The sequence below is a fragment of the Equus caballus genome, chromosome 26 (genome assembly GCF_041296265.1).
Source record: "Equus caballus isolate H_3958 breed thoroughbred chromosome 26, TB-T2T, whole genome shotgun sequence".
NCBI classification, from domain to species: Eukaryota; Metazoa; Chordata; class Mammalia; order Perissodactyla; family Equidae; genus Equus; species Equus caballus.
In genome coordinates this window covers 31356468-31368898 of record NC_091709.1, presented here as the reverse complement: position 1 = coordinate 31368898, position 12431 = coordinate 31356468, and the positions used below count along the sequence as shown (strand labels likewise).

The following is a 12431-nucleotide window of genomic DNA, read 5'->3' as shown; positions in this document are numbered from 1 at the left end:
TAATATCAGAAGGTCCAGAGAAGCCATGAGGTACTTCTTGCCGTAGGCTCAGTACTTAGGGTGAAGCATTCACTTCCTCAAGTGCCAGGGATGCCAGAAAAGATGACTTTCTTAGAACTGGAAACGCATTGTAATTCCAGAACATTCCATACCTATGACCATGTTCAATTCAGTGAAAATTTAACTCTATCTGTGATGAAGTCTCCACTGTCATTGAATGTGAGTGATTTCCAAACGTGCATTTTGAACGTTTCCTCCCTTCTGAGTTAATATATCTTCTCTTTTCTATTTCAGACATCAAGCCATGGCAACTGGGGGTCCTGGGGGTCCTGGGGCCAGTGTTCTCGCTCATGTGGGGGAGGAGTTCAATTTGCCTATCGCCACTGCAATAATCCTGCTCCCAGAAACAATGGCCGCTACTGCACAGGAAAGAGGGCCATCTACCGATCCTGCAGTGTCACACCCTGTCCGGCTAATGGTACGCTGCTCCCAAGTGTCAGCAACCACCATGTGCCATGTGTAATTTGTATTCTAGCAGTAATAAATAGGGGAAGATGAAGAAATATCTTATTAATCTTGTACTGCATGGTTTCACTAGTGTGCAAATCAAAGACAAACAGGAGTAATTTTTAAATTATTATTATAAACAATTGAGTATTCAGGCAGCAGGAAGAAAATAATTGCTATCTTCAACTCTGTGTATAAATAAAATCTTTCAACACTGGTATGTAAAGAGGCTCTGCAAAAAAAAAAGTTAGCATCTTCTTAAAATTAATTATTTAAATGCACGAGAATATATCTAAGTTTCAGAACAGATGACGTACTAATGTGACATGTTTGTTTTTTAGGTAAATCTTTTCGCCATGAGCAGTGTGAGGCCAAAAATGGCTATCAGTCTGATGCAAAAGGAGTCAAAACATTTGTGGAATGGGTTCCCAAATATGCAGGCGTCCTGCCGGGGGACGTGTGCAAGCTGACCTGCAGGGCAAAGGGCACCGGCTACTACGTGGTGTTTTCTCCAAAGGTAACTGCACACCGACCGTCCAGAAAGTCGCCTTGGTGGAAATTATTTGGTAGAATGAAGGCTGCAGATACCCAGTGTAAATAGGCATTATTTTGGGGGGGGCTAGATTTTGGAGGGTTTTATTTTCACCCTCCATAATCTCTACGTTTTCAATCTTTATACAGTGAATAAAAATTATTTTGTGAACAGAACAAATAAATGTTCTAAAAGCTATTTTTGAGAAATGTAACTGTCTGTCAAGGAAGGTGAGGTATGGCCTTAACTTCAAAATAGCCATGAAAACAGCACATTCTAGGCACATTTGTAAAAAGGATTATATGCAAGAAAACTTTCGATTTCAAGATTTCAAGATCATCATCTCTGGCCTAGACTTTTAAATATCTTGCACCTTAATATGCATTAATGTCCCTCTAGTTATATACATTATAATATATGCATATGAAGTTATCCCTTATTTTTCAAAGAAGAGCATTTCCTGAATTGTTGCATTTTTATTTCTCAAAATCAATGTTATGCAGCAATTTAAAATACTGTTTCTCTAATTTATACACACAGGGTGCATTTTAAACCACCTCTGAAATGGCCTTCAGATATTTATGACATACTATTGAAAAATAACCTAATGTAATTTAAACATATTTTATCTTTTTATTGAAAAATAATATATTTTCTTGTTAAAAATATTATGGAGGAATGAAAACAAAAATATTCCCTGGAAATATAACCACCTGGAGAGCTGTCAACCTGTTGAAGTGTACCCTGCTTCAGTTTACACACCCATATATAAAAAGGGTTTTGTAGGCGCCAGCCCCTTGGCTAAGTGGTTAAGTTCACATGCTCCACTTTGGTGGCCCAGGGTTTGCTGGTTCAGATCCCAGGCGTGGACGTACACACTACTCATCGAGACGGGCTGTGGTGGCATCCCACATAGAAGAACTAGAATGACTTACAACTAGGATATACAACTATGTACTGGGGCTTTGGGGAGAGAAAAGAAGGAAGATTGGCAACAGATGGTAGCTAAGGACCAATCTTCCTCACCAAGAAAAAAAAAGAAAGGAGTTTGTATATATACAAATAGAAAATATGTATGCTTATTTATATATATATATGTTATTTATATACACTCACATGTACAAACCACCAAATGTCCACATACATACTATTTTACAACTAGTCTTTTAAATGTATACTAATTCTTTTATTCAAATATATTCAGTCTCTTCCAGTAAGTCCTTTTCTCTGGCTTCCCCAGACTCCTTTTCCTACACTAATTTGTCTCTATCTCCGTGTCTGACATTTCGACACAATAGGGAATGCTTTCCAACCATTGCAAATTTTGAATGTCAGGGTTAGATTTTCAAATTTATTACTATAATAACAATTTTCAACAAAGAAGCATCTCCACATTATTGAGTCTGCTTGTATTCTGCTCTCCACACAAGTGAGAGACAGTCCCACACACTAATTGAAAAGATTCTTTCTATCGATGTAAAAAGGCAAGCTATACCATGGGAATGTGTTATGCATACAGAAATAAGAAGGAGTGGCTTGGATCTCTTAAGTCATTCAGAAGTAAGCTCAAGAGAGAAAGTGCATAACCTAGATTTACCCCAGCTCTTCTTTCTGCAAATATGTCAAGGATTTTTCAGTGAGATATTCCTGGAAACTGGGGATTTTTGGTTGGTTGTTTATTTTTCAGTGTGCTATCTGTTCCAGTCAAACTGAAAACTCACCAGTTAGAACTTGCTATTTTACCAAAGAAACCAAGTAATGAGGCACAAGTACTTCCCACTGCTAATGTGCTTCTCATCATTTCAGGTGACTGATGGGACCGAATGTAGGCCATACAGTAATTCCGTCTGCGTCCGGGGGAAGTGCGTGCGCACCGGCTGTGACGGCATCATTGGCTCAAAGCTGCAGTATGACAAGTGCGGAGTTTGTGGAGGAGACAACTCCAGTTGTACAAAGGTTGTTGGAACCTTCAATAAAAAAAGGTAATGTGATGATAAAATGCTTACCTTTATATGAATTGAACAAAGCTTTAGACTCTTGCAAAATTGATAAATGGAGGGGCTGTCCCTGCTGCAGCAACCCATATATAAAGAAGTAGAGGAAGATTGGCATAGATATTAGCTCAGAGCTAATCTTCCTCAGCAAAAAAAAAAAAAAAAGATAAAGGGGGACTTGTGTTACATCATAATCTCTCTGTGGGAAGAGGTCTAACATGGCCCTAATAACACATTGTCAAGATGAGAAGGGAAGTATGGAAATTCCTGGAACCTCTGGAAGCAGATAAACTGCAATGGCCATGGGGTTAAGGTCTTGCAGACTAGGAGAACTGAGAAGAAAAAGTCAATGACATTCCACTTCAGTGATATCTTGCAGATAGGAGAGATGGCTGGTTTCCATCTTAAATACTTTTTTTACTACCAAATTCTCGTTAGATTGTATTTTTCTTGAGAAAACATTTGTCATTGCAAAATGTAAGTTAATTGCAGTGGCATAGACAACCACCTCATTTTATAGTAAACTATCCTGGTTTATATCTACTCTATAAAGAGTAATGTCCGTTTCCTACTTCCTCTCGTGGTCATTGATTATACTCTTACTTCAAATATGTGAGTTTATGAAGTACTAATTTCTGGCATAAAATATTATGCTATCAGCTAGGATGGCTGAGTCAGCTAAAGAATCTGCTGGAACGCAGGATTGTTTTTCTTTTTCGCCAGATCCCTCATATGCCTAGTGGTATTGGCCAAGGGCACCCGTATTCTTGATGGATCTGCTGTGTTGTCTTTAACTGGAGAGTAACATGCAAACTAAGTTAACAATAAGGATTTATTAAAACAATTACATGCCATGTTAATGTAAAAAACTGGAAATTCTCTGAAATGATAAGAAATTGCGTAGCTGGGGGGCTGGCCCCGTGGCCGAGTGGTTAAGTTCGCGCGCTCCGCTGCAGGCGGCCCAGTGTTTCGTTGGTTCGAATCCTGGGCGCGGACATGGCACTGCTCATCAAACCACGCTGAGGCAGCGTCCCACATGCCACAACTAGAAGGATCCACAACGAAGAATATACAACTATGTACTGGGGGGCTTTGGGGAGAAAAAGGAAAAAATAAAATCTTTAAAAAAAAAAAGAAATTGCGTAGCTGGAGACTTTATTCTGAATTAAAATATGGATTACTAATCTTACCTGCTAGTGATATAATTATTTATCTAATTGTGTTGGGCCATCTAGGTCAAAGAGCCTGCAAGTCTAATTATATCCTAAATTTTTATATATTTCAAAGGTGCAAGACACCTTAGAAATTATCAAGCCTAACTTTTTGTTTTACAGATGAAGAAACTAGGACTCTGAAAGTTTAAGACTTACCCAATTTTACATGGCTGGTGAATATTAGCATAGAGCCTATAACTTACATCATACGATGGCCAGGCCATTTATAAAAAAGGGGAAAAGAAAAAGGAAGGAAGGGAAAGAAATTCAGGAACCAAATGAAAAATAACATTATTTAAAAAGAAATCTTATGTACTATATGCTATATATTCTTCCTGCATACATTTATAAACCACATTTTATAATGTTAAATTTAGCATTTTAAGTTTTTTGTATTGACAACTAATATCTGCATATTTGATGTCACGGGGAAAGATGAAGAAATTCATGACAGCAGCAAGTGGTGTGCAACATAACCACTTACAAGTTGATTTGACCAAGATTATATTACGTGGTACAGGTGACCTGTTTAAGTATCCCAAATAAATTACCTTGGCCTAATGTGATTTATAAAAAAAGCACATTGATCTTGTAGCTGGAATATTTGCACTCCAGTTCTGGTTCAGTAATTCACTAACCATGGGATCTTTGAAGAGTCACTTAATTTCTTTCGTATCAGAATTGTTGAGAGTAGAATGGAAATAGTAGTAATTATCTTGCAAATTGATATTGCTGCGATGGTCAAATGAGATAATGCACGTCAAGATACTTCCTCAAGTTCAAACCTCTTCACAGATATGACCCTGATCTTAATTCACTCCTCCCTCAATTTTCATTCATGTCAGTAAGGGGCAACTCAATCCTTCCACTGCTTACACTCAAAACTTTGGAGTCACCTTTCACTCCTCATTTGCTCTCACACCCCGCATCCATCCATCAGCAAATCCTGTCAGCCCTACTTCCAACATGTGTCCAGAATCTGGTTGTCCCTCACCACCATGAGCACCACCGCCCCAATCCAATGACGATCGTCGCTTGCCTGGGCCAATCCAGCTGTCTTCCTGCTGGGCTCCCAGCCCCTCTCTCCCCACAGTCTCTTCTTCACAAAGCAGGGAGAGCCATCACTTTATTACCTGAGTCTAATCTCAGCATGCCTTAGCTCAACACCTTCCAATGGCTTCCATCTCTCCTAGAGTCAATGTCCAAGACTGTTTTGTAACCTATGAGGTTCTAAAAGATGTGGCCCCTCCCCTGCTCTGTGTCCCTTCTATGCTGTCCCCTTCTTTTGCTCAGCTCTAACCACACTGGATTTCCCAAGGCTCCTCAAACATGGCAAACAGGTGCGTGTACACTATTTCCTCTGCCTGCAGCACTTTTCCCCAATTAATAAGTAATGCTTCCTCTAGAATTCCTTTTGATCTCTGTCCCATGTCACCTCCCCAGGGGATGGCTACTAAATGAGTAGGAGGCTCTCTCCACTATCCCCATCATTATTCTCTATCTTCTTACCCTGCTCTGTGTTTCCTCACAGCTGCTATCAATGGATATCGTCACAGATTTTGTTTGCAGGGAGTGGTGGGGGGCAGTGAGACCCCCACTAGAATGTCACTTCCATAGTCTCACTGGCCTCCACAAGAATGTCACTTCTGTGACAGCATGCCTAACATGTATGACTGAATGTATTCCTCCAAGGGAGGCACTGCTCTTAGTACTGTGGATATGGCCCTGAACAGAAGAAGAGTCCCTTGTCCTGCCAGCTGTACTTCAGGATAGGTATATAAAATGACCTGCCATTCATTCATGGCAGCCAGGGAAGCTGGTTAATGTCCAGAGCTTAAATGATACCAAGTGGGGTGTAAAGAAAATGAGGGAGTGCAAAGAGAATCAGATCTTACTAAGGCACCGAAAAATCAAGGTCAGGGGCCTGCCTGGTGGCATAGTGGTTGAGTTCACGTGCTCTGCTTAGGTGGCCCAGGGTTCTCAGGTTTGGATCCTGGATGTGGACCTGGCACCACTCATCAAACCATACTGTGGCAGCATCCCACATAAAATAGAGGAAGATTGGCACAGATGTTAGCTCAGTGACAATCTTCCTCAGGCAAAAAGAGGAAGATTGGCAACAGTGCAGGACCAATTTTCCTCACAAAAAAAAAAAAAAAGAAACCAAGGCCCATCTGCATACTTCCCTGCCCTTGTGAAACTCAGTTTGAAGACCGGCTGCAATGCTGACAGTCCCTACTGATTCTCGTGAAGATGAGACTGGCTTTAAGAAGTAGGATTAAAAAAAAAGATGCTCTCCTGTCCAATTTCCTTACCATGCATTCTTTGTTATCTTTACACCTGCTTGGTATCATTTAAACTCTGAATATAACCAGAACTTATTCTCATTTAACTGTTATAAAGAATAATTAGCAGAGGTAAGGGTTACAGGCACAGGAATATGGTGAAAGAGGCACAAATTGGGAGTCAAGAGGCCTGACTTTCAAGCCTAGCACAGCCACTCATTAGTTCTGGTGTGAGCTTGTTCAAATTTATCCCCACTATATATGCTTTTGATGTAAGCTGGGAGATTTTCTCCAATGTTCCTCCTGGCTTTACTTGAAGCCGCTGCAGGTTTGTGCATCATCTCTTGATATTAGATCCTTCAAATAAAGTCCCGTACCAGAATCTAATCCAAAGTGTATTACAAGAATAAAAGTAATGAATCAAGTTGAAGGGATCAGCAACATCATCAGCATTGTATCTTCTGTCTTCAGCACAGTAGGAAGCTCTGACACGTGTCTCGTAGTCACTGTCGATCAGATGCCCAACAGACAGGGGCCTTCCCTGGGGATGAGCTTCCTCTCTGATTCAGAGGAAATGTTTCAGTGGGGGAAACACACATGGATTTTCAGTATATGAATCAGTTGCCCCCTAACCTCTAAACTTGAGTAGGAATTTGAGAGTAGATAATTAGATTTCACACACATCCTTCAAATTGCACAGGCAATTTATTTCAATTCAAACGACCAGGAAAGTAAAACATATGGGGACCCCATTGTGAAATTACTTGTAGAGGCAAAGATTTTCACAAAAGTTGACTCCTTCTCACTGGTCTAGTCCCTTGGTGCTTAATTAGCATTTGTGTCCTAGCATTTTCCGCAAGCTATGGATATTAGAGATATTTATGCCTTGTGCCTATTTTCCTGAACAGATGATGGATCATTAGAGAGCTATCTTACTTGTCACCCAACCTTAAGCCTCTCTCAATCTATCATCATGCTTCACAGACACTATGCATTCAGGGAAATTTGCTAAGACATTAAATATTCATTTTTTTTCTTTTGATGATACTAGTAAGCTATAGTTATCCAGTTAGAGAGTTTGATGCTGCATTTTGCGTCCTGCCCGGGGAATCCAGAGTTCTAGTAGACATGGAAGCAGAGCTTCCTGTCTGTCTCCAGATCAACAAACAATTAAATCTGTGGTTCGCCAACTAGTCTGTGTATTTGGAACAGCATGAGAGCTCCAGAAGTACTGCTGCCTGTCCCCATTCTGAAAGATGGGGATTTCATTGGTCTGGGGTCTCAGCATTTAAATTTTCAAAAGATTTCCACATGATCCTAATGTGCAAACTACTTTGAGAAACATTAAAGATTTGTATGAGATGGAGGGCAGATTTTTGTTCATTTGTGTTTGTGTCTGTCCTATTTTATGCCAGAAAAAAACATAAGTAGCTTTGTAAAGATGAAAGGACTTGCTAAAGGTGTATAATGGTTTTATAAATCTTTAAGTAAAGTTAGTGTAAATTTTTAAAACAGGTTGCTGACATCATCGTAATTTTGAACATAGTAATAAAAATGATACCATATGATAGTCTAACCATAATTTTATTTTAAGAAAATTAATTTTTGAAGTCAATTTCAAACTAAACTCTTAAATACATTAAAACTTTGTGTTAAGATAAGGTAAGAGTTTTAGAGGACGTCTATTTCTTTATCCATTTGTTAAGTGTTTACTTATTTTTCCTTCTCTCTCTCTCCCCCTCTCTCCCCTGTGGATGTTCCTGTTTCCAGTAAGGGTTACACTGATGTTGTGAGGATCCCAGAAGGGGCAACCCACATAAAAGTCCGACAATTCAAAACCAAAGACCAGACTCGGTTCACTGCCTACTTAGCCCTTAAGAAGAAAAATGGTGAGTACCTTATCAATGGAAAGTACATGATCTCCACTTCGGAAACCATCATTGACATCAACGGAACAGTCATGAACTACAGCGGATGGAGCCACAGGGATGATTTCCTGCACGGAATGGGCTACTCGGCCACGAAGGAAATTCTAATAGTGCAGATTCTTGCAACAGACCCAACGAAAGCATTAGATGTCCGTTACAGTTTTTTCGTTCCCAAGAAGCCCACTCAAAAAGGAAACTCCATCACTAGCCATGGCAGCAATAAAGTGGGATCGACAACTCCACAACTGCAGTGGGTGACGGGCCCGTGGCTCGCCTGCTCTAGGACCTGTGACACAGGCTGGCACACCAGGACGGTGCAGTGCCAGGATGGAAACCGGAAGTTAGCCAAGGGATGTCTTCTCTCTCAGAGGCCTTCTGCGTTTAAGCAATGTTTGCTGAAGAAGTGTTAGCCTGTGGTTATGATCTTACACAGAGATAACTGGATGATTCATCGCTGGCCAGTCATGATGAATGGTAGTGATCAGTCGTGGTGAATAAGAGGTCACAAAGCACAGAAAGTCACGCTTCGGCATCATTGTCAACAGGAGTCCAATTATGGGCAGAATCTGCTCTCCGTGACCAAATGAAGATGTGCACTGTTTCATGTGACAGTGGTGACCTTTGCATATAGAAAACTTGGGAGTTATTGAACATCACCTGGGCCTACAAGAATGAAAAAAAAACACTGATGAATGTAGAATCAGGGCACATTTGAAGATGGCAGAACAGCAGTCTCCCCCTTGTCACCTACCTCTTAGAGAATGTCTTCAAAGACATTGTAATCATTTTCACCCGTGATGCACAGTAGCTTATTTTTACTGTTTGTAAATACATTTTCCCTTGATATGTCACTTTATATCACTTGGTTCTATTAAAAAAAAATATATGTATATATATATTTCTATAAAGAAGTGTTTGACCAAAGTAGGTCTGCAGCTATTTCAACTCCTTCCAGTTTCCAGAAAGAGCTGTGGATGTTTTACTGGAAATTAAGAACTTGCTGCTGTTTTAATAAGATTTAGAATACTTTCAGACTACAGGAGATAAAATTTTAGTCAAAAAACCATTTTGACAGCAAGCATCTTCTGAGAAATTCTGAAAAGAAAAATGATCTCAGTGTCTCACCATTGAAATACATACACGGGTCCACTTACTTAAACCTTTGACTGCCTGTATTTTTTCAGGGAGCTAGCCAAATTAACGCCTAATTAGGATGTAGGAGTAGTGTCTGCGTGTGTGTATGTTATCAGTTTTCAAGAGTCTAAAAATTAGTTTCCTCCTGTTAGAAATTAAAAGGCAAAAAAAAAAACAAACCCATACGTCACCATATTTTCAGGTTATATTTTCACAACTGCTTTTCCTTTCTATGGCTCCCCTCTGATATCTCACAATGTGTCATATACAGACAAAACACACAGTGAAGAGTTTTCTATCCCCTTCAACACTGGTATACCTCTTACCAGCAAGCCTTTAAAATGTGTTGTGTTTTGCTTGTTTGTTTTGTTCAAGGGTTGTGTAAGACCTACAATGTTTTGTTCTTCTCTCTGACTTAGTTTAATAGGAATATTACAGATCACTTGGTAGCTCGCCACATCTAGACATGGTTATCATTAATGTGGCTAGTGCAAAAGAAAGTGGTTAATATTAATAAGACTGTTTCCACACCCTAGAGGCAATAACTCCTGCATTGCTTTTTTGGTTTTTAAATTCGAGTACACTAACACTGTACCTAAGATTTTCCCCAATTGGACCTCATTTGGTCGTACCAGTAAGTGTTTGAATGATGAAATGTGATGATTTTCGAGAAGTTCATTGCTTTTATTTCCATAGCCTGTCTAGGTAGGTTGTAAGTTTGGATAGTTAGACATGGAAAATTTATACAGTCATATGCATAAAAATCTCTTTTTAGACAGTAAACTGCATTCCTTCACCCCATAACTCAGAAAATCTAAGGTGTTTCATTTCATTGAGATTTCTTTTTCTTTGTGAAATATCACAAAGCCAATTGTTTTTATAAAATTTTTTAATAATCACACCAAATGTGCCTATTGTTAAAGAGTTGCATATAAGGATGTTAGGGGACCGTTGTTTGAGTTCCCTTAAGCTCATGAGAGTTTATTTTTATTATAAGATATTTTTAATATAAAAGAATTATGTCATTGATGTTGCTATATCACTTTCATTTCAGTGGGACAGGAGAAGGGATGTCTCACTGTTTTAAGTAGTTTCTTAAGAAATTATTTGGTAAGACAAATAATTGTTTTACAAAACTGATAATCATCCTTTGGATTTTCGTAGACTGACTTTACTTTTGACATAATAATTTTTCTTAATAACTTATCATTTAGAGAAATGAAGCCTGTATAGGACTAGTAACCTACAGTTGATGGAAGTCGCCAGATATCAGGGGCAGGGAACAAAGATATCCACATCAGTCAGAAAAGCTTTTAAATCACACCAACCATTTGACTATGCAGAGAGAATGAATAGTGAGGCCCAACATTACTTTTTCCAATTTTTAAAATAATTTTAATCAAGTAGCTGAACTATGCCAAAATTTATTTTGATCTTTTGTGGTTATATTCTCAGCAATATTAAAAATAATCAAAGATCAAACGTGATTGTCTGCTACTCTGCTTCTCTATACTGTATTCATTCATAATTTTTTTAACATGGTTTATCATGATGCCTTTTTTCCCCATATTATGAAGTGTTACACTTCTCTTTGAAAGAATCCTAGAGAGCATAGAACAAAGAAACCACTATTCCATGCTTTTAAGGAGTTTTCTTTAGGTTTTGTGTATTAGGATCAATAGATTGACTGAGGAATGTATGTCAAAACTCCTGAGAAAAATGATATAGACTGGAAGCTGAAATTCAGAAAAATGGAGTGTTCAGTAGATATAGAAAATGATAGGCAAAGGGAGAACCCTCTTTAACAAAATCTAATTCAGTCCACTTTGATTTTGGACTATACCATTCACCTTTCCATAGCTGCATCTTGAATAAAGAGTCTAGGATTTATGATGCTAGGGACCACTTTCTCAAAAAAAAAAAAAAAAGAGTTTGTCTGAAAATGCTCAGGTTAGTAAGAATCTAATCTCACTCACAAAACTAAACACTCCAGATTAATTTTCATTAAATATAAAGGGAGCCCGGAAGAAATTAACATTGATTTCTTCCAGAACAGAAAAGGTCAAATTGAACCCCACCTTGTTATTTAGAGGTTTAAGGATATTGTTTTAATTTATTTATTCAACAAATTCAACTTCCTTTGCCTTCCTGTGGAAACAGTTTTATCCCATTAAACTAAGAATTAAGGGGTTAATCACAAACAAAAAAAGTTGCAGCACTGAAAAAAAAGTAATTTATTGTTTTTGCAACTGGTATGTGAATTTGTGTGATAAAATTATTTATTCTTATTTAACAAAACTATGTGCAAATTCTATATTTAAAATGTTTTGCTGTTGTCCTACTTTTTAATTTATGCTTCATGTTTGTGTATAAAGTACACTTTGTGAGTTTACATAATATACAGCACTGGTTGCTTTTGTATTTTTTTATCGAAAGCTTTCTGCGTGAAACAGGTGTATCTGTATATATTCCTCATGTATCCTTATTCTGATAATACCATTTTCCTTTCTAAGGAAAAGTTAAATTTAATCTTTCATGACTAGTAGTGTTCATTACTTGTAATTACATTAATAGGTCTGTTGTGTCCTATTAATATTAATTTTCCCAAGTCACAGATAAGAAAACTACTTATTTTAGAAACTAAGGTCCAAGTTTTAAACTTGGGTATGTACATAGCCTGGAAGCTTCCCATAGAAGCTAAGATACAGTTAAGAATCAGGTCCATTCACTTCACTGATAAACTTGGACAAGGAGATGTTGATGTATATGAAAGGTGGGTACACACAACATCTGAGTGATATCAATGATAATAAAACCAAATATTGTCTTTTGCTGCT

The 12431-nt window shown here is 38.3% G+C and overlaps 1 protein-coding gene across 2 annotated transcripts in view; it reads left to right on the top strand.

Annotated features, from left to right (window-relative positions):
- The window catches only part of ADAMTS5 (ADAM metallopeptidase with thrombospondin type 1 motif 5), a 46732-nt gene extending 34744 nt beyond the window's left edge, over positions 1–11988 (top strand). For both annotated transcript variants that reach the window (XM_023629969.2, XM_003364218.5), the window contains 4 exons: positions 295–478; positions 849–1024; positions 2846–3021; positions 8303–11988. In XM_023629969.2, coding sequence (XP_023485737.2) covers positions 295–478; positions 849–1024; positions 2846–3021; positions 8303–8870 — 1104 coding nt within the window. In that variant the 3' untranslated portion in view covers positions 8871–11988. The remainder of the gene's footprint in view (positions 1–294; positions 479–848; positions 1025–2845; positions 3022–8302) is intronic.
- Positions 11989–12431: the final 443 nt, after the last annotated feature.